The sequence below is a fragment of the Ascidiella aspersa genome, chromosome 9 (genome assembly GCF_963924565.1).
Source record: "Ascidiella aspersa chromosome 9, kaAscAspe10.2, whole genome shotgun sequence".
In the NCBI taxonomy this organism is placed as follows: Eukaryota; Metazoa; Chordata; class Ascidiacea; order Phlebobranchia; family Ascidiidae; genus Ascidiella; species Ascidiella aspersa.
The window spans coordinates 15,221,896-15,243,252 of NC_139455.1; the positions used below are offsets into that span (position 1 = coordinate 15,221,896).

General features: G+C 36.6%; 1 protein-coding gene across 1 annotated transcript; it reads left to right on the forward strand.

The window, feature by feature from the left end:
• Positions 1 to 76: 76 nt before the first annotated feature.
• Positions 77 to 19,516, forward strand: LOC146133189 (importin subunit beta-1-like). The gene is made up of 24 exons (XM_083397556.1): positions 77 to 251; positions 983 to 1,122; positions 1,314 to 1,415; positions 1,840 to 1,938; positions 3,190 to 3,291; positions 5,687 to 5,839; positions 6,223 to 6,282; positions 6,815 to 6,904; positions 7,274 to 7,384; positions 8,080 to 8,181; positions 9,198 to 9,296; positions 9,428 to 9,500; positions 9,895 to 10,024; positions 10,364 to 10,478; positions 10,739 to 10,863; positions 13,607 to 13,754; positions 14,150 to 14,258; positions 14,974 to 15,081; positions 15,398 to 15,480; positions 16,176 to 16,427; positions 16,914 to 17,022; positions 17,582 to 17,696; positions 18,290 to 18,472; positions 19,014 to 19,516. The coding sequence occupies exons 1-23, from the start codon at positions 209 to 211 to the stop codon at positions 18,462 to 18,464; spliced, it is 2,643 nt and encodes an 880-aa protein (XP_083253682.1). The 5' UTR covers positions 77 to 208; the 3' UTR covers positions 18,465 to 18,472; positions 19,014 to 19,516.
• The last annotated feature ends 1,841 nt before the right edge of the window (positions 19,517 to 21,357 follow it).

Here is a 21,357-nt window from a genome sequence, read left to right on the forward strand (position 1 = left end):
TTAACCAAATTTGTAATATTATTTTTTTGTTTATTTAAAAACCTAAACTTATTTTTGTTGATTGGTTTCAGGCTAATAACAGACTCAGTGCCAAAGTTTAGCAACTAAAGTTTTTGATAACTTTTCTGGAATAGACGCGCTACAAATAAATAAACAGTAAATTGACTACAAGTACTAGTTGTTACTATTTGTTTCAAACGGAACGAAAATGGAATCTTTGGTTGTCATTTTGGAAAAGACTGTATCAACAAGTATGTGCTACTTTTTTAAAGGTTTAAATCAGCGCTGTTAAACCAGGGTACACAGAGGAGGATGTTCAACCTAATAAAGTAACTTTATTACACATATTCAGATTATACTGCGAGCTAAACAATAGCATCAACAACAAGTAATACCAAAAACTGCACTTTTTGATTGTATTCGTCCACTAACATGATATTGAATTCATGTCTAATTTTGTGAAGCACGTTTAGGGAGACGCTAAACTCCAAATACATATCATTAGGCTAAAAAATTTTCAAAATGGGGTTTAATATGCAGTAAAATGAAATAGCATTCACACAAACTACGATTTTTTGGAAGTTGCATAGTTAAACTTGGCAACATATGACCTATTTTGTTCGTGATGGGTAACATGTGGGTTAAGCAAAAATATAATCACACACAGCAATCCATGAAAATCAAAATGGACATTATCCTCAAAATGAAAAAACAAAAAAGTGATTAAATAAGATATTCCCCTTTTTCAGTAATTTTGTAGTGGATTAATATACAATCTAGCCTAGATGAATGCCATATACCTTGGCTTTTCACCTAGGTTTTTTAAATTAATAGGGTCCATGAGTTCGCAACAACATCTTTAAATGTGCATCATAGCAAAAAAGGTTAAAGATCCCGGGTTTACATCATTTCAAATGAATAACAATGATACATATTTTAAATTGCTATACTTATATTTACTTTTATTGGAATAATTTTTCAGATCAAAAGGAATTAACAGAGGCTCAAAGTTTTTTGGAACAGGCTGCTCAAAACAACTTTGCTGAATTTCTTGTTGGTCTTTGCCAGGTTCTTGCCGATCCTAATCAAAGCAAGGTTGCTCGTATTGCTTCCAGTCTTCAGGTGTGGAATATGTTTTGAAACAGTATTTATAAACATTTAACAAATTTGTTGCTTAGGAATTCACATTGCCAATTTTAACAGTTAAAAAAATATTGTAATACTATCCTAGAATGCTATTTGAATACTCTGGTTGATTTAAACCAAAAATATGAATACTTTCTTCAATAATTGTATATATTTTTAAATTTAAGGTGAAAAATTATTTAACATCCAAAGATAGCACCGTTAAACAACAACATCAACACCGTTGGCTTTCTTTGGAAGAGGGTGCGAGACATGCCATTAAAAATCTGGTAAGTAGAAGCAGGCCCAATCATTGGTAATCAGGACCTCTCTATAAACAGTATTAGTCTGGCCAAATTTATATTTAATTTTCAGTAGTGGCCGCTTTAATAGTTATATATAATAACAAATATAGCTCTTGGGGCATTGGCTTAATTGTGTTCTTTTCAACTTTTTCTTAGATTACAAAGTTCTTAACTTCACAAGGGAACAACTATTATTATAAAAAAATAAATGTGCTTATCACAAATGTTATAAATAGCCTATGAGGATTTGCCAAACCCGGAAAATAAATTATACATTTGTTCTGATTATATAACGATATTTGTTTAATAAATTCCTCCATCTTAAACTTTTTATTTTGTATAGAGCTCAAGTCTGATATATGCCCATAAATGGCTTCGTTTTTATTACTTGAGTTATTTTCATTTATAGGTTCTCCATGCCCTTGGTACAGAAACAAGTCGGCCGTCATCTGCAGCTCAAGTTATTGCTGGAATAGCATGTGCCGAGCTGCCACTTGGTCAATGGCAGGTGAGGATTCTTAGAACTCTTTATGTTGTTTAAATGGGTAATTTATGATTGTGACAAGGTGTTCGTTTATAGCAGGGGTCGGCAACCTCAAAACAGGTTTAATTACATTTAAGGAGGCAGTAATAAAGTATTGGCGCAAAGCGTGACTAAAATGCGTTTGTTTGGTTTAAAATCCGAGTCCACACATCGTCATCCATACTACTAATGAAAAGTGTAATAAAACTACTTTGAGGAAACGCAATAACATTAGTTAATCTAGTTGAGTGTTTGTCAACCTTTTGAAGTCCGGGCACACGTGGCGAGCGAATGGAGCGCGATTTTATTTTGGTATAACGCCATTTCTTGCAAGTTTTCATTAGCCTACATTGCCGACAATAAAAATAAAAAATGCTAAAAAATATATGTCCAATATTTGTGAATACGTTTTCCTTTGTCCGCGACGCACTTGGCAGCCTTCCATGACACAACGGTAAAGAAGCACTGATCTATATTTCAAAAGACAGCGTCAAAACGTAAACAAACCGAATGGAAAAGGATGATTCTGAAATGGAATCGTGCCTAGTTTGTCAAAGAGGCGGCGGGCCGTATTAATTACATCGGATCCGGTCCGCGGGCCGTAGGTTGCCGACCCCTGGTATATAGTTTACTATATATATATAAACTTTTTGCAAAAACAATGCCGGCATGCTTTGATGGAAACCAAACATTAGGAAATTTTAGCATTACACTTCTTTTGAAAAAAAATGTACCGAAACAATTTATTTGAAATGAAAGTGAGTTTTATGTTGTTAGGTGACAAAATGTAGAAGTAGGTACAACACAATAGACACCCAAAAAATATTTGCATACCTTTTGTTCAAATGAGTTTTGTTTAAGGTATACTAAAAAAATCTTTGTGAATTTAATATAAGTATGCTTTGTCACATAGTAAAAGCATAAAGTCCAATGAAATAGTGTGTGTGCTGGACAACAAAGATCAAGGTTCACAAAAAGTCTAAATAACTTGATTAGCTGTCATTAAATTGTGTCATCATAATCTTGTTTCTATATTATTAGGACATGTAACACTTTTGACAAAGGCAAAAAGTATATTAGTTTGTCCTTCTATGTTGGGTCTGTTAAATGGAGGAATAAGGCATTGCACCCTGTTAATTACTACATAAAGATGTGAAACCTGATTAATTAAAAAAAACTTGTAGTTTTTCCTGTTATTTTTGTCTTATACTACTACTAATTTTCTTATCATTCCAGGATCTGATTCCCAAACTGGTTCAAAATGTTTCATCTGGTGACAGCACAGAACAAAAGAAAGAGGCAGCTTTAGAGGCTATCGGATACATTTGTAGTGACATGGTAAGGAAGTTACTCACAGAGCCACATCACTAATAAGTAAAAATAGTTCACAAAACAAAACTGATATAATAAATAAATGAGATTTAATTTTGTCTTGTAAATTTTAAAATATACAACTTGGTTCGGGTAGGCTCTCAAATTTCTTGAAACCTAATAGTGTATTGTGAAAAAAAATTTGAGTAGGCCCTGTATGCTTAAATTATTTTTAAGTTACACCACAAAAAATAGTCACAAATGTACTTCTTTGCTTTATTATGTTAAGTTAAATTGCAGTAAATCTTATTTTCAGTCTCGTTTGGGTTTTGACCATAAAGATTTCTAAACAACTGCTGAAATTTATCAATAACTACAAAACCTAAAATTTTGCTCAACATTTTGCAATGTCAGTGAAAATAGTGGATTATATGCTGTTATGCTTTTGTAGTTGGTCCTCTAAATAGACACAGTTGTATATTTTTGGTTTTGCAGTTTAACAAATGTGTGTGTATTATGTGGGTGTTAGGAATGATTAATCTATCGTCATATTATACTTAAACTATCATAAATTAACTAATAGCTAGCTTCAATTAAACATGTTTGATGTAAGAAGAGTCTGTTTAACAGTTTTAATATTTCTGATAACGTATTTGTAGTTGCTAAACATAACTGTTTTTATAGGGTAGTAGTCCAGAACTGTTTATACTTTATTACAAATAATAAGTAAAAATATGTCTCTCTGAAATAGTTATGTTAATTGTTTTAATCTGAAAATGTGGTGACTAGACAGAAGTTGAAATATATAATAAACATATTGTATCTTAATATCTATTTGTCAGTTGTTTGCCAGTCGTTCGGGGATGTGTGACACGATACTCTAAAATAGAAAGAGAGTAATGTTTTTTCAGACAAAAACAAATTATTCTTTTTCTACGAAAGAGAGACAAATCAATAAGTGCGAATCTTAAGCAAGCGGTTTTTATAAAATGTTTAAACATTCAAAAGTTAAACAGAGTTAGAAAAATAATGGGTTTAATTGCATAGGTTTTAACAATTGGACGTCAGTTGCTACCAGGATTTGCTTAAAAATTTAGCAAATGGAACAATAACTTAAATTCCACACAGGCTGTATCCTTATATACTTTTATCACACTTCAGAACATTGTAAACAAACCATACAAGAATAATTTAATACTGATTTAGTCCAAAGCTTGATTGCTTTCTACAGTGTTTTTAGTACACAAAAGAAGTTGCAATTTGTCTGTATGTTAAAGTGGCATGCAATTTTTTTTTAAATCATCGGCTATAACATGCTCTTTTTTAAATCATTGGCTATAACATGCGGTTTCAGCCAACCTAAAGGATTGTACATGATGTAGTGGTGATTAATGAGGCCACAGGCCACAGCTCGATGGCTTTAATTACATTACATGCTGCAAGCTCTTATCTTGTCTTTTTTTAATGACATAACGTTCAGGTTGTTCATTTAGTTGATCCATTTAAGGCACAATCAGCATCAAACAGTCCAGGGATGACCATGTCCTTTGCTGTTTTGCAGTATAGGCTACATGTTTTCTGGTCAATGCCAAATGCTAAAAGACACATCACATGTTATAAAAAATTAAATTTATTGACCATGTAGCGCCACAGATAGTGTTTATTATATTGTTATGCTATGTGTTACTTTACTACAGTGGTCTTCAACCTGTTTAACAAGCGACCCCAATTTGAATAAAATGAACTGAGAATTTAAATTGCGACCCCCATTTTGTGTCAGATACTAATAAATATTTCAATTAATGCTAAAACAAAGTAACACAAGCGAATATGCGTAAACTATTCACATTTCCAGAGAACTGTAGTTACACATGTGCACCAAAACGATTACCTTTAAAGAGTTTTAGTTACCAGATAAATCTGAATTTAACAAACGAATGAACACAAAAATTTCAATTTGTTTCAACAGTAAATTGCATTCAGTGTGATGGTTGCGCCTGCTGCATGTACTATCTGCTAGTTTTTGCAAATGTGGCTTCACTTTGACTTCGCATGTCATGCTTTTTTTTAAATGAAATGAGTGTTTCAATAACATAACGGACAGAGTATTGGGTACGTTAATGGTATAACATTGATTAGGCAGCTAAACGGCAATTTTATGTATAAGAAGCGAAAGCTGGTCTCACCTATTCACTCATGTTTATCAGTGTGACGTCATCGTTAATAAAAAAATTACTTTAATCGTACCAAATACATAAATCATACTTAAACCGTAGGAATATGATGACTTAATGCGACCTCACTCGGGTTCGCGACCCACAGGTTGAAGACCACTGCTTTACTAGTTACTAATTGGCTACATTTTTCAAAAAATCCAAAAAATTGTATCCAAAAAATTATAAAATTGCTAATGCTTCTACAGGACCCTGAACATCTAATGGGCCACTCAAATGCAATACTCACTGCAATCGTCCAAGGATTGCATAAAGATGAACAGAGTACTCATGTCAAGCTTGCTGCTGCCAATGCAATGCTCAACACACTCGAGTTCACAAAAGAAAATTTTGAGCAGGAAGTTAGTATATCAATGTTAATGTAGTGACTTTTCCTAAAGCAATTCTTTGTGAAAACAAAATGTTAAATAGTTTTAGTTTTATAGAACACAAATTGAAAATATAGATTATTGAAAATACAATTTTAAATTTATTTAATTGTTTTTTGTATCGTAACTTTAACATGTTAAAAATGAATGATTTTTCTACTCACTAGCCACATGAAGGCATTACTATTACACATCTGCACACACTTATACATGCTTCTGTTCTATATTAATTTAGTTTACACATAAAGCTGTTTCCAGGGTACTCCATTAAATTTATTATAAAGGAATGTCCCTATTAAAAAGTATATAATATACTACATTTAGGCTCCAAATCAATTTGTGTTTTATGTTTGCAGTCTGAAAGAAACTTCATCATGCAAGTTATCTGTGAAGCCACACAAGTTACAGAAACAAAGGTATTTTACATTGCTAAGAAATGTTGTATTAACGTTACTGACAGTTACAAACGACTTTTCAGGAAAAATGGGCTATTTGTCAGGGAATTTAAGTTTTTGACAGCAATAATCATGACATGGCTGTACTTCTTGTAGTTGGATTTTGTAACAAAAGTAGAGTCTCAACATTAAAAAACTAAGAGATAATCCGAATGGCCACTGACAAAACAGCATATTACTGAGTAACTACTAACTATAATTTGAGTACTAATTATTTTAATAAGTTATGCTCTATGTACTACAAATACTTAACAAATCATCACAGAAACTTTTTATAAGTTAAACATTTTTACTACCATTACCTTTGACATTTTATGCAAGAACTTGTGTTTTTGAATTGAACATTTAGGTGTAATTATTACATTAGTAAGCTTTTACAAAGTGAGCAGGTGTGCCACGTTGATATTGGCGAAAAAGAGGTGTTAACTTGCTGATCAAGTTGTTACTATTTTTTGATGCCTTAAAAAAAGTACTTCAAGTATATATCTTTTAGATCAAGGTCGTTGCCCTGCAATGCATGGTGAAAATCATGTCGCTCTACTACAAGTATATGGAGACATATATGGGCCCTGCTCTGTTTGCGGTGAGTCATGTTAAGTTGTCTGCATTGGTTTACTTGTTTTAAACATTCAAAAGCTGTTAAAATACCACAGCTTTGGTCTTTGTTGACTTAACTCAATTCCACTGTGTCATAACCAAAAGAATGTTACACTGTTCCTTGCCATTTATACTAACATAAAAGTAATTTGCATAAAAATTATATTTAAATCATATATGTATGATATATCTTGTTGTTAGTTATCAACTGGACATAGCTTTTGTTTTGACAATATTGAGTTTTATGAATCTTGTTTGTTGTATGTTTATTTAATTTTGTGTTTAAAATATATATATATTTTATATATATATATATATATATATTAGTTTTTACCATATAGTTGTTTGTCAATAGATTACAGTGGAAGCCATGAAATCGAGTGTTGATGAAGTCTGTCTTCAGGGAATCGAGTTTTGGTCGAGTGTTTGTGAAGAGGAGATGGACTTGTCTATTGAACTGAGCGAGGTTACAAACTTTACTGCTTTATTGTTTAGTGAAGTTTATCATACACCAAATTTTAGCTTTTGAAAATAAATATATTTACCATGAAAACAAGGGTTTTTCAGATTAAAAAAAGATTTTAAAACTCCCAACCAGCATCCCAACCGAGACTAGATCGGCTTGCTATTAATTTTAACAAAACAGATCGTAAATTCTTGGCTCAGTTGACGTAGCGAAATCGAAGCGAATTTTACGTTTTGGTTGTCAAACACTTTGTCAAAATATAGTTGGCTATAAAGGTTTTATGACTGAACTGAAAATGTTTAAAAAAAATTGGAAACTACTCTTTTTCCATTTGATTGTAAACTAACAACTAGCGCGACAGAAAATAATGTTTTATCTGGTCTTATCTTTTATATAATCAATTGTTCATGTGAATACGACCAAACTAAATTAAATCTTTTCCGTTTTTTGAAGCCATAGGCAACAGAAAAAGGCCTAATTGTAAGCCGTTACAAACTCATAAAATGATTAAAGATTTTAGTAATTATTCGGAATAGAAAGTGTATCAGCTCTAATAAGCCAATCGGTGCACTAATTCCGTAAATACCATATAACGGTTGCTTAAAAGTTCATTGTCAAGTTTTTTATAGAAATGGAACCGTCAAAATTCAATTAGCATTGTGTCTATTTGTAATCACCTAACTTGTTTTTTTTAGGCGTGCGATGCTGGCAAACCACCAGAGAACATTAGCAAGTTTTACGCGAAAGGTGCTTTGCAATATCTCATACCAATCATCACTGAGATCCTTACAAGACAGGTATGGATTTTTTAACTGATAAGCCCACCAAATATAATTTAAGATACTAGCTTTTGTTTCCATAAAAAACTTTTGATTCGGGTTCAAAATTTTTATAAAAATATATTTCCAACATCCAAAAAAACTAATTCAAATATTTACACCAGGAGCCTTTGTGGGTCCAAAATCAATTGATCAAATTACAAATTAAAATTTTTATTCCAGGCAGGGCCAGGCTAGAAAAATGTAACATACTTTTTGCTGGCAAAAAAATTTCTGTTTTTTTCAGTCATAATATTTCCTGCAGTGCGTATAAAATTATCTCTCGAATGTTTGACATTCTAAACAACTGCTTCGATTGAAACTTTAGTTTTAGGCGAAGGTTATCGCAAAGCGAAGTGATCGACCGCCTGCTACATTTAAAGTATGGAAGTACTATAAAAACCGGCCTTTATCTAAACTTGCAACTCGCATAAGTAGGTGCAACCATCTGCGGAAAAAAGAAGAAACTATATCGGTTCCAATTAACCGAAATAAATGGCAGATTTGGATCTCAATCCTATTTGGATTCGTTTGAACATCCATAATACTTTGAACATGAGTAATGGTGACGTCAGAAACTAGACTGGTTTGTTAAATATTGAGTTTCGTTTTTCTGGTTAATTTTTCGATATCCAAAGACTACACGGCGACTCCTAAACAATTTTTAGTGACCCCAAGGTTGAGAACCACTGGTCTAAACCAAACATGAAAAGTCGAATGTTAATGTACATTTCTTATGTCTTTACTTCGTTGTCCTGTGTCAAACTTATTGTTATTTTCTGTCACAAATAACTGTGATTTGACGATAGGATTTCTGAAGTATTGGCATTTTTCTCTTTGTTTACTTAACACTTAAAAATGTTCTCAGAACTCAGAAGTTATTTAGAGAGAAATGTTTGACATGACGTACTTTCTGTAAAGTTTCAGCACAGTATAGTAAACCAGTTCTACATTTCTCAGTACGCTGTACAGTGTACACGGTATTTTGTCCACAGGAGGAACTAGATGATGAGGACGACTGGAATCCCTCAAAAGCTGCCGGAGTCTGTCTCATGCTTCTTGCCACACTCTGCGAAGATGACGTGCTACCGCTGGTATGTTTCATTTGCTAAATTCGCATAAGTATCCCGTTCAATTTGTAGCAATGATATGCAACGTCACAGAAATAGTATTTAGCACCCCTTGCCGATTTTTGTTATTTGTTTTACATTGAATCTTATCAAAGGTTGTACCATTCGTTTCGCAAAACATCACAAGTCAAGACTGGAGACGCAAGGACGCTGCTGTCATGGCTTTCGGTAAGAAGAGAATATACTCTCATTTAATTTCTGTTTTTCAATGGTAAATAGTGGTCGAGTGGGAAAGTTTCTTCATAAGTTTCACCTTGCCGAAAATGTACATCGAGAAAATTGTGTTGTTATTAAATTAAAAACTAAAATTGTTTCCCTTGCATTTAAATGTGCGGTGTTAAACTCGAGTCATTTAAAAAACACATCTAAAATCGTAATTTAGTTTAGCATAACATTTGGTTTACGAAAGTGCAGGCCTTAATTTGTGGCTCATCCACTAGGTTTAAAACTTCTGCCATTCGATTAGATTAGACCAACTACTTAACTGAATCGTACACATAAAGACGCAGCATTCAGAGCATTTGTTCTGACATTTTTAACGGATAACTGGTTTACATTGCAGGCTCCATTCTGGAGGGCCCCTCCACCGAGAAGCTCACGGCATTTGTAGAAGAAGGAATGCCCATGTTTATCATCCTCTTAAAGGACGAGAGTGTTGTGGTCCGAGACACAACTGCTTGGGCTGTTGGAAGGTGAGTTGAGGACTAAGGAGAGTGTCCTGGGAATGTTGTCTCCTTTTTTGGCACAGATAAAATTAATATAGAAAATGATAAATAAGGAAAAATTGTCTCGTTTTTCTAAAAGTCTTCGAGTACGCTTGCATTTATTTTATGCTCAGCTAAAGATGTGTTTTTAGAAAGTGCTGTTGTGAAACCAATTTTTCAACCATTTGTTATCCATTTGATGTTTAAAAACGTCAAGCGATCCAACTTAAGGATTTCAAAACGCGTTAAACTTTCTTTGAAAAGTCTCGATTTTTTTTTAAAAAACTGGGTGGCAACCCTGTAACTTGAGTTTCATGTACTCTTTAGAATCTGCGAGCTTATACCCGAAGCGGCGTTAAAGGAATCCTTTCTGATGCCTCTGCTTACCGCCATGGTGGAGAGTCTTGATAGCGAGCCGAGGGTTGCGGCCAACATTTGTTGGGTGGGTTGTTTATTTCCTTAAAGGAAGTTTTGATTTTACACGTGAAAGCGAGGCTCAAAATGTCCGGTTGTCACGAATGGCAACATGATTCATAGTAAATCTAGCCGAACAAAGGCATGTGAGTTAGTAGGGCAGAAACGTGGTGAGTTTCGTTTCTACCCATGTGTGAGTTGTGGCTCTTTGCGGTTAACGAAGTAAGAAGTGCGACTCTCTTTGACTGGTTTGTCACCCCTGGGCTACACAGAGTATTGTATTTTCAGGCTTTTTCATCGCTTGCGGAGTCTGCGTACGACGCGGCGGACGTAAGTGACGAGGACCCGGAAACCTACTGCATGTCTTCCGTCTACGAGAAGGTCGTCGAGAAACTCCTTCAGACCACCGACAGGTAAGCGAAGCTACCTAAAAAGAAGTTTTTGCGACTAAAAAGTAAAATAAATGTTTTTGCGTTACTTTACCGCCAGGCGAAACCATTCGACCTGCCACTGTAATTAATTATTAAAGCAGTCCGGTCACCTTTTAGATTTAAGCATTTTATTTTATCTCACTGTTCCACCCACTCGCGAAAAAATACTCTTTCTATTTTTTAACTTAAAAATTTTAAGTTTTTGTGAGTTATTTCAGGTGAAAATGTCGCAGCGTAAACGCCTATTCTCTGATAAACCTAACAATCGAAGTATAAAGCAGTTCTTTTCTGGTAAACCGAAAACACGTACTGCTGCTCTAACCCCCGAAACCGCATCTGCCAACAGCTACACAAGTTCTGATTGTGTTTTACTGAATGACCGCAATTCTGCTGAAAATGTTCAAGAGCAGTCGACTCTTCCTGGTGCATCGTCGACGACTGTTCCAGCTGCACCATCCAACAAGATATTTCAATCGTGTATTAAAACTGCTCTACGAATGAACGTGTTCACCCTTCATGCTGACGGGGGCATAATATGTTTGCTTTGCTCTAAGCATCCAGTAGCTATCATTGGCCGAGGCAAGTTTGCTGATGTTTACACCAGCGTACCCGCCAGACCTCAGCGCCCCTCTCGTCTGGATATGCATCTGAGCTCGGAGCAACACCAGCAAGCAGTTAAACTGGAACAGAACCAACGTGTCTCGCTATTTCACACAAAGTATCAAGATCGTGTATTAAATAAAACCAAAACAGTGGCTGGGAGAGTACACCTAATTTACTGGGTATTGAAAGAGGAAGTAGCGAATCGAAAAGTTGCTTCCTTGCAAACATTGGTTGACCGCATTGGTCACAATGACCGGCTTCGTGACCTGCGACATACCAGTTTAACAGCAGTGACGGAGTTTATTTTGCTCATCTCCGACCATCTGACTGATCGCATCGTTGCTGATGTCAAGCAAAGCCTATGCTGGGCTACCATGGTCGACGAGACAACCGATATTGCTACTTCAGCAATATATTACATTTGTTCAGTACGTCAATAAAAAGGGACGCTAGGCAACTGCATTTTTGGATATCAGTCGGATAGACGCTCGCGGGGCAACTGCTGCCAACCTATTCCGACTCTGGAAAGAGGTCGCTGCTGACTACAGTCTTGATGTGGGTAAACATGTCGCTATTGCATGCGATGGAGCTGCTTGAATGATAGGCCGCCGAAATTCCCTCACAGAAATTGACTGCACAAAATCCGATTACCTACACAGTGCACTGCCATGCGCATCGCTTAGCCTTGGCATGTACGGACACGGTAAAGGAGCTACAACACATCCAGGATTGCGAACGTGGCTTATTCGAGACGTGGAAGTACTTTTCAAGACCGCAAAACTACAAGAAATGCAAACTGTTGATGTTGATTCGTCTGCGCGAAAATTAGTTAAAGCCTGCCGTACTCGCTGGCTATCTCATGGTCAGGCTTTAATCGCAATGAAAGCAGAACTGCCTGCTGTACAAGCTACGCTCCAATATTTTGATTGCACAGCAGTTAGTATTCTTCATTTAATTTGCTCCAAACGCTTTCTTTTCTCCCTTTACTTGCTGAATGCTGCTTTGGTCCATCCAAAAAGTTATCATTGTTGTTTCAAAAAGGTAGTTTTCACTTTTCTTACATGCAGTCGGCACTTTCAAAATGCAAAAAATAGATTAGGAGCATTGCCAATTCAGATCAGGTTTTAAACAGCCTAAAACTTAACTGGGAGAAGATTTCAAAAATTTTACCAAGATTATAAAATACACTTCTTGAAGATGATTTTAAACTGCTGCGATTCACCACAGAAACATACTGTGAGGCACTGTTCTGTAACCTCGAAGAACATTTTCCCTGAGCCTGAGGTATTCTCTGCTTTTCGAATCTTTGATGCCAAGGAGATTCCTCTCGATACCCCTTAGCGCCAGCTTTATGGGAATGATGATCTCTCGCTGCTTATCAGAAGATTTGACATTGTTCCTGCTGAACAAACCTTGAAAGTACTGAATGACTATCAAACGTTGAAAGATAGAATGACAATGCCAGAATTTGAGTTCTGCCAATATCCCGGTGATGTCTGCAGCAAAATTGCTCGAGACAACGTATTCCAGCAAATGTTTCCAGAGCTGCATTGCATTGTCAATTCCTCTATCAACCGCCTGGCCAGAGCGAGGATTTTCGACTCTATGTCGTGTTAAAACCAAGCACCGAAATAGGCTACTAGATATCACCCTGAATGCTCTAATCAACATTTCGATGAACGGTCCGGAGCAGCTCACTGACGAGGATGCAGAAAAGATAGCTGAGAAGTGGCAAAAAACAAAGGACCGACGAACAGTGACAGTGCGAGCATTGAAGGCGTTGGAATCTGCAAACAACGAAGAAATGGAAGCTGGCGGATGGGAACGGGATTGCGAATCTGTTTTGTTGCATGAGATAGAACCTGATAAATTTGTGCTCTGCCAGTAGCCAAATAAATAATTCGTTTAAGCAAATATGGCTATTTTTTGGTATTTAAATGAAACACTTGCGGTCTCTTAAAACTACTTGGCGCTTACCCAAACCAAACCTTAAAAAAACCCTGCATGCGGCCCCTGCTCGGATCGATGTATTTCTTTCAAACTTGCATCTCAGTAGAAAAAGCAATTTTTTAAATATATCAGATAGATAAATCGCTTAATTGTGAATTTCTTCGTATATCAGGGGAGACGGGCACCAGAACAACCTGAGAAGCGCCGCCTACGAGGCTGTAATGGAGATGATCAAAAACAGCCCTAAGGACTGCTACGAGACGGTGCTGAAAACCACAGGGGTGATAATGGAGCGAATACACGCCCTGCTACAAATGGAGGTAAGAGTTACTGCATGACACAGTCGGTTTTTAGGAGCAAGACATCTAGCGTAGGCGTTAGCCGCTTTGCTGAAGATTGAGCTTTGCGTTGGCGTTCGCGTCACGCGGTCATTCTGTCAATAAAAAATAATAATAAACTTGATTGCGGCTTTTGGTTAGTGACTATCTTTCGGCAGTAAACACAAACAATTGATGTAACAGTAAGTAGTTGCTATTAACGCCGTTTACTTGTGTTTAACGCGTCTAGAAATTTACAGTGACCCGATTTGCTGGACCACGTGGCTGGCCTTACCGGATTTTACACGTCTGAGGCGCTTGCATTTATGATTATGCGTTTGCCAAGTGCTTATACTTAATCCGAACTACGTTAAGTTTTTGTTTCATTTTCCATATAGTCACACATTCAATCCACAAGCGACCGATCGCACTACAACGACCTTCAATCGCTGTTATGCGCCACCTTACAAAGCGTGCTCAGAAAAGTCCAAGAAGATCACATCTCCGGTAAGTTTAAAATGAGAACCTCGTTCGAAAAAACTCTTACGAATATACTTTACCGGCGTTGTGGATTTAAAACCGGACACTATTCATGACAAAGTTATTCTATTCATGACAAAGTTAGCTAAACCTTCTAAACAAAAGCAAATTTTTGAGTTTTTTAGATTAACATATATTCTTTATAAAAGGTTATGATTATTTATCAAGACTCGAACGAAATTTTGCCATTTCAAACTGTAACATTGTGACGAACCGTCAAAAGATTTAGTCACTTAGTTTAACTTTCTGACTTAATACCAATTAACAAGTACTACGAATAAATTAGCTTCACTGCTGATCATTACAGCAAGGTCGTACTATACATTACTGGTCTTGTTTTTGTAATGTGCTTCAGCTAAATGTAATTAAGGCATTGTAAGATATACCTGGCAATGGTTAAAATACATTTGGTAACTTTATGTAAAGCAACGTTTTATTTTTCTCCTAATTTCTTCCATTATTTTCGCCTGTTATGACAACAATTGTGTTTCAAATGATATATTAGGTGCAGATGAACAGAAAACAAAAAATCAGATAAAATGTGACACATGTTTACAAGCAAAATATGCCAGAAATAAATGGCCTAAATTTTCAGCGAAGATTTTAAAACGGTATTATCACCCTTATTCACGTCTGCCATGTTTGGGAACGCATGAAGAGGCACATCTTTTTTTTGGCCCAGGAATCGCGGATAGCGTGATGGCTTCTCTCCTGCAGATGCTCAAGTCCAGCACCGGGTCCGGAGGAGTACAAGAAGATGCTCTCATGGCCGTCGGTACCCTCACCGAAGGTAAGTTGGGAGCAGCCCTGGGTCGGAAGGTAGTTGTAGGTTGACCGTTTGCTTGTGTTTGAGCTACTAAAGAAAACCAAAAAAACAGCATGAAAATACTTAGATTTAGAGAAGGCAAACTTAGATTTAGAGAAGCCAAACAAAAAACACTGAGAATTTGGCGAACGTAGTTTGGTTTTCTTAAACATTGTACCCAACTTGATTGTTGTAAACCTTAATAGTTTTTTTTTTATAAATGCTTACTAAAATGACTGGGCATTTGCGATTTGACTAATTTTTATGGTTTACTAAAGAGATTTTCTATATTTTCCTGCAGTTGTTGGTTCAAAGTTCATGAAGTATATGGATGCTTTTAAAGATTTCCTCACCGCTGGCTTGAAGAACAGAGCCGAATACCAGGTAGTTTACTACACATCTTCGACTGTCGTTTTTTAACGAGTTTCAAATATGGCTTTTGCATCGCCCACAAATTTTTATCGTGTTCATCCATATAGGAACCCAAAGCAGAACGGTTGTTGCGAGTATCGCCGTAAGCAATTCTCACCCCAGAACACACAACAGCCCAAAAGCTTAAATCTGCAGTGCACTTAATTGTCGATTGGGCAGTGCTTTTTTATATACTCCACTCGATCGAACGGGTGGTTCCTTAGAAGGAATAATCAATTAATAATCAAAAATGCTCAAAGGGAAATTAATACCACGCCTATCAACACGACAACCTATATCATTGCTAATCGCAAATTGTCCACCTAACTGTAAATCAAAACATTTGACGACAAAACGAAATTGCCCGATCACAAAAACGCCAAACCCTGAAACATGATGTTCAACCAAAAACGTTAAAAGAACCAACACTAAAACGCCAAGTATTACATGGAGTGCATTATACATGAAGGTTTTAAACAGTTTTTGGTCGTCTTGGTGTTTGACACTTATAAACGTCACTGGTGTGAACGTTAGATAAATATATGTCCTCGAATGTTTTGTTGATTTTACTTGGTATTAAACTTCCCTATTGTGTTAAGGCCGCTCGTTGTATTCACCCCGAAATGTACGTGCCACTCGCACCTAACAGCCGTTAACCTTTTTACCAGGTCTGTATCGCTGCTGTCGGGGTCGTTGGCGACATCTGCCGGGCGGTCGGGCGCCAGGTACTGCCCCATTGTGACGACATAATGGAGATCCTTCTCACGAACCTGTCCGACGCAAGTGTTCACCGAAGCGTGAAGCCCCACATTCTCTCGGTGTTCGGGGACATCGCACTTGCAATCGGCGTCGACTTTGCCAAGTATTTGGATATCGTGATGCAGACCCTGCAACAGGCCGCCAGCGCTCAAGTCGACAAGGTACCGCGTCCCCTTATTTCTGTCAGAGATTTTGTAGCGAATACGTATCGAATTATGTTCAACTTATTTTTTTCTCATCAAACCGTTAGGTTTTATCCAACATGCAATTAACGGTTGCTTTTAATTTGACCCATTACCCAAGGTTATAAAATATATTTGATTCGCTTTTGAAGTACACCATTCAGTTTTTCCGATATTTGCCTTCAGGCATTAATATGTTTATTGTTTATGCTTGAGTAATGGGTATATCTTAGCAAGCAAACCCGTTGGCCAATGGGCAAGCTGTTTAGTAAACTTTTTCATAAAATACATTTCATTTGGTTTTCAAGTACACCATATAGTTTTCCCGATATTTGCCGTCAAGTATAAATAATATGCTTAAGCTTGAGTATACCTGAGCAAGCATATCTCGTTGGGCAATGGGCATATTGCTGTGTTGAACTTTTTATAACGCTTCATTTCTTAATAACACTTTTTGCTCACCAGAACGATTACGACATGGTTGATTACCTGAATGAGCTGCGTGAGAGTTGCCTCGAAGCTTACACCGGAATCATTCAAGGTCTTAAGGGAGATAACGAAAAGGAAATTAGCAGTGAGTTTCTGTTACTCTTACTTTTTTTAAAACCAACCAACCAGTGACATTTCACTACGTCTTCATATGATGGTGTGTACCTACTCCATCAAAATTAGTGATTTATGGCAGTGCTTCTCAAACTTTTTCAGTTCGCGACCTACTTTTAATGCAAGTTTTATTGTGCGACACACATGGGATATGACCAAACGAATAAAGTTACCTAAAACCTATATCTGGGTTACGTAGTTAATGGGACACAACGCATCTAATCATTACGTAATTGTGATATTGTTGCGTAAAAGTTATGTAATGATAATGCACTCATTTTCCGATCTAATAGAAAACTGCAACATTTAAAAATGCTTCGCGACCCACCTGAAATAGCTTCGCGACCCACTGGTTGGGAAGCACTGCTCTATGGGAAAAATATTTACCAAATCAATTTTGTTTATTTATTTAAAATCATCGAATCGTAATTGTGCTAAATATTAGTTTCTCACAATGCTATCGTTATTTTATAAAATGAAAATAAACCTTTGAAAAAAAGACGTGAAAATTACCATTCTTGTCGTGACAGAGGACGTAATGCTCGTGAACGACCACATCATGTTCATCCTGTCCTTCATCGAGGCAATCGCGCTCGACGAGGACCACTCTGAGGGGACGGTTGCCGCCGCTTCCGGCCTTATTGGGTAAGACTCTTACAAGTGTTCCGTGGAAAACACTTTGTGACGATTGCATGTCTGTTTTGTTAAACCAATTTCGTGTAACAGTGGCAATTTTGCTTGGCTGGTCCTATATGTTAAAAAAACTCGATAGCATCACAAAGTCACAAAAGTACATTTGATGTAACACAATATGTTAAATAGTCCACTGTACTAAATACAATGCATGGCAATGGACTATCCTGGGTTTAAGGACATCCGGTATATTGGAGGCGAGTAACTTATTCTACTGGGAATTGCCCATGTTTCTCGGTATGTTCCAAGTTTCAATTGGCGTTAAACACGTGTTTTTGATTTTGATAATCGTTTTGTACACAAATGCATTTTCGAACAAGTATATTTGCACTAAACTGCCAATAGATCGTGGTCGTTCTATATTGATAGAAGTATTAAATTATTCCATTCTAAAACGTAACAATTGTTACGTATCAACTCATAATTTGTGGCTAGTTAGTTTTGGTGGGTTTTTATCTCAAAGCCATGATGGTTATTTGAGCATTTCAGTGATCATATTATAATATCGCAATATTTTATATGATTCGATGTTCTTCTTGTCACAGCGACCTGTGCGTTGCCTTCGGTCCTTCGGTGGGCGTTAACCTGGTCAACTTGGTTGACTCCAAACCCAGCATCGGCAATCTGCTGACCGAAGGAAGGCGGGCCAAGGCCGGGAAGACGAAAAGTCTCGCCATTTGGGGAACGAAAGAGATTCGTAAGCTGCGTGGAAAAGCTTGATGACTTCGGTAAGGACAATTAAGTACAGTCATTTTACTTCTTTTTATGTTAAGAATGCTAAAATGCAGGTTAAACTCGGTGCAGAAGTTTAGTTATCATTTTGCCACCCAGGAATTGTTAAAGTTCTGTTTAGTTTTTCCATTTGTGTGACAAGAAGCGTTGCTTCCATTTCTCAGGGGTAACTTGAAAAAGGGAAAAAAAAGAAAACATAAAATTTTCAGACATCCAAAATTAAGTTTGTGTATTGCGCGCAACCTGCACCGCGTTTATTAGCCTTAATCCAAATCGGTTTTTATGTTTGTTATATTAATATAAAACTATTTCTTTCGAAATAAATGTATTTCACTTAAATACCGAATGTTTTACTCTGTTAGTTATAAACCCGTTTAAACGTAATGTAGTTATATACAAACCACCTTTGTGTAAATGTGTGATGCATTGTGAAAAAGGAATAGCGATAAAATGGAATGTTACAACTAAATTGTAAAACTTCAGTGTGCCTTGTTTTTAGGTGACATCAATCATAGGCTGTTTTTGTTTTGTTTGCAGCCGAAGCATGCCTGGCCGCCCCGGCCCGCCGTCTCCTGTGCGTTCTGTGACAAATGCCTGCTGACGCGTGACCAAAAATCTGTGACATCACACTGAATGTGCGTGTGACGTCACAGCGACGATCGTTCGTCGTCGTCGCTGTGACGTAATGAATGCCTGTGACTGCTGGTTGGTTGTGTGTGAGCGTGTGTCACTGTGCCTTAGCGTGGGTGAATGCGAGAGTGTCTCAGCCCCCTTCAAAGCCCCAAATAACTTCTAAAATAATATACCCTTTCTTATTCTGGTTGTACACCCCTTCCCCATTATGTGCAACAAAATTTTCCGAAATCTTCTTAACTTCTGTGTTTTTGCCTGTGTTGTGAGTTGACTTAAACGAAAACGGATGATGTTGATTACCACTATCCTAATGTTATTTACTTACTCTTATTATTACAGTTAAAATAATTTGTCTTGTTATTGTGCTCACCTCGACTCGACAATTTTCTCCGAAATACAAAGTTCACAAACTCTATCTGTGATTTTAGTAAGGTTTTAGGTGCCAAACATTATGCCGGTGAAAGGAATTTTATGCGTAATTTTTTTCTATAACATAACCAAGGCACTTGGTCTTACTGAGCATCAACAAAAAACGTCTTCTAAACTAAGCATGTGTATTGAAACGAACTTCATTAACACTTCTTATCTACTCGCTGATATGCTTGCTACTTTAACGTGTTTGGCGCTGTTATTTATAACTCCAAACCATACTACAAAGATCTAAATGGCAAACTTTCACCGCTACCAAGTAACAGGGCTGCTACGTTAAGTGTCGGGTTCGGGACTCGACGAAGTCGGTTTGTTTTGCTGCAATCGGATTCGGGACTCGAGTAGGTTTACCCGAGTTGGGCGTTGGCATGCGCAGTTCATAACTTCGAGACTGATAAGGCCGCTAACTGTAAATTGTAAAGGTGGAATAGCATTTGACGGAATTTTTTCCAACCATGAATTGTGGGTAGATGAATGTTATAACACCCCTATGGATTGATTGCTGAACAATTACCTCACTTTAGTTAGTAAATGTGTGAAATACGGTCTGTAGAGTCGTAGCCCGACTCTGAACTCGACGAAATCGCACATTTAGCAAGAGTCGGTTATTTTAACCCGACTTCGCAGCCCTGCCTACAAGTGGACCGTATTTCCCGCCTGCAGTGTTAAGCTTTTAAAAATAAAACTGATTAGATTTACAAGATGGAAAGTTCCATTGCAGAAAATGACATATACCGTTGGTAGCCTATTCATTTTTTGTTTGCGCTTGGGTTTGGCGTTTATTGGAAGCCTCTGCTAGAGTTTAGTAAGCTGTGTTGATTTCCAAGTGTTGTTAAGCTATAGCAAGCGATGACTATGCGTTTAATTCCAATACGTCAGAGAGGGCAAAGCTTCGTTTTGCAAATATTTGCTTAAACCTTTTTTGCAATTTAGTTGGCAATTATTCAACTACCGTGGTTAGGTGTATGTAAGTTGAGCCCAGGAATATAACCGCAGTTAACGTTGGTCATTCTAAGGTTTATAGTTTAAACGGTACAACCATCCGAGTACCGCTCCATCAATAATTATCTGATTTTGGAAATATTTTTGCTTTTTAAGGTAGTATACCAGCAGTCTTGTGACCTGACTTGCTTCGCATTCCAATCAATTTAGCAAAGTGCTTCACTTTAAGTCAGATATTTATATTAATTTCTGGTAAATGACCTATTTAACTTAAATTTTCTAAACTTTATCGGCTAATTGGCTTCTAATTTGTGACTGTGTTATACACTAAAACGTTGCACAAGATAAACCATTTTTTGACAAAACATGCCAAGGCCTTATTTTTGAACAACAATTTGCTTTTGTGCAATTAGGTTTAGTTAGTTCAGTTAGTTATCTGATTTTCTTGTTAAAGATAGCTAAAATGCAGTAAATTAAACTGTTTACCTTTTTTTAGTTCATTCGAGCAATGTAAAAGTTCCGGTTGGACCAAAGCTATTTTAAAACCGTAATTTGTTGGGCTATATAAATGCATAGAATAATGCTATTCTTACGTATACAATTAATTAAAGTTTCAAAAAGCATTAAAAACGAACAAGCAGGTAATTCATTTCTAAACAATAACATATTACATTTACAAGGTCTTTCGTTAAACATCGTTTGTATTACCATCATTTCGTTAAGATTCAGGTTATCACAGAGTTCGGTAGCCTATAGTTACGGTTCGATTCTTTAAAATCTCGAGATTCGGTTACCGTTAAAAAAAAAACGAAACTGATGTATAAAGTTATTTGTCTGTTATAGGCTTGATACAAACGTCCATATTGGTTAGGGTTTT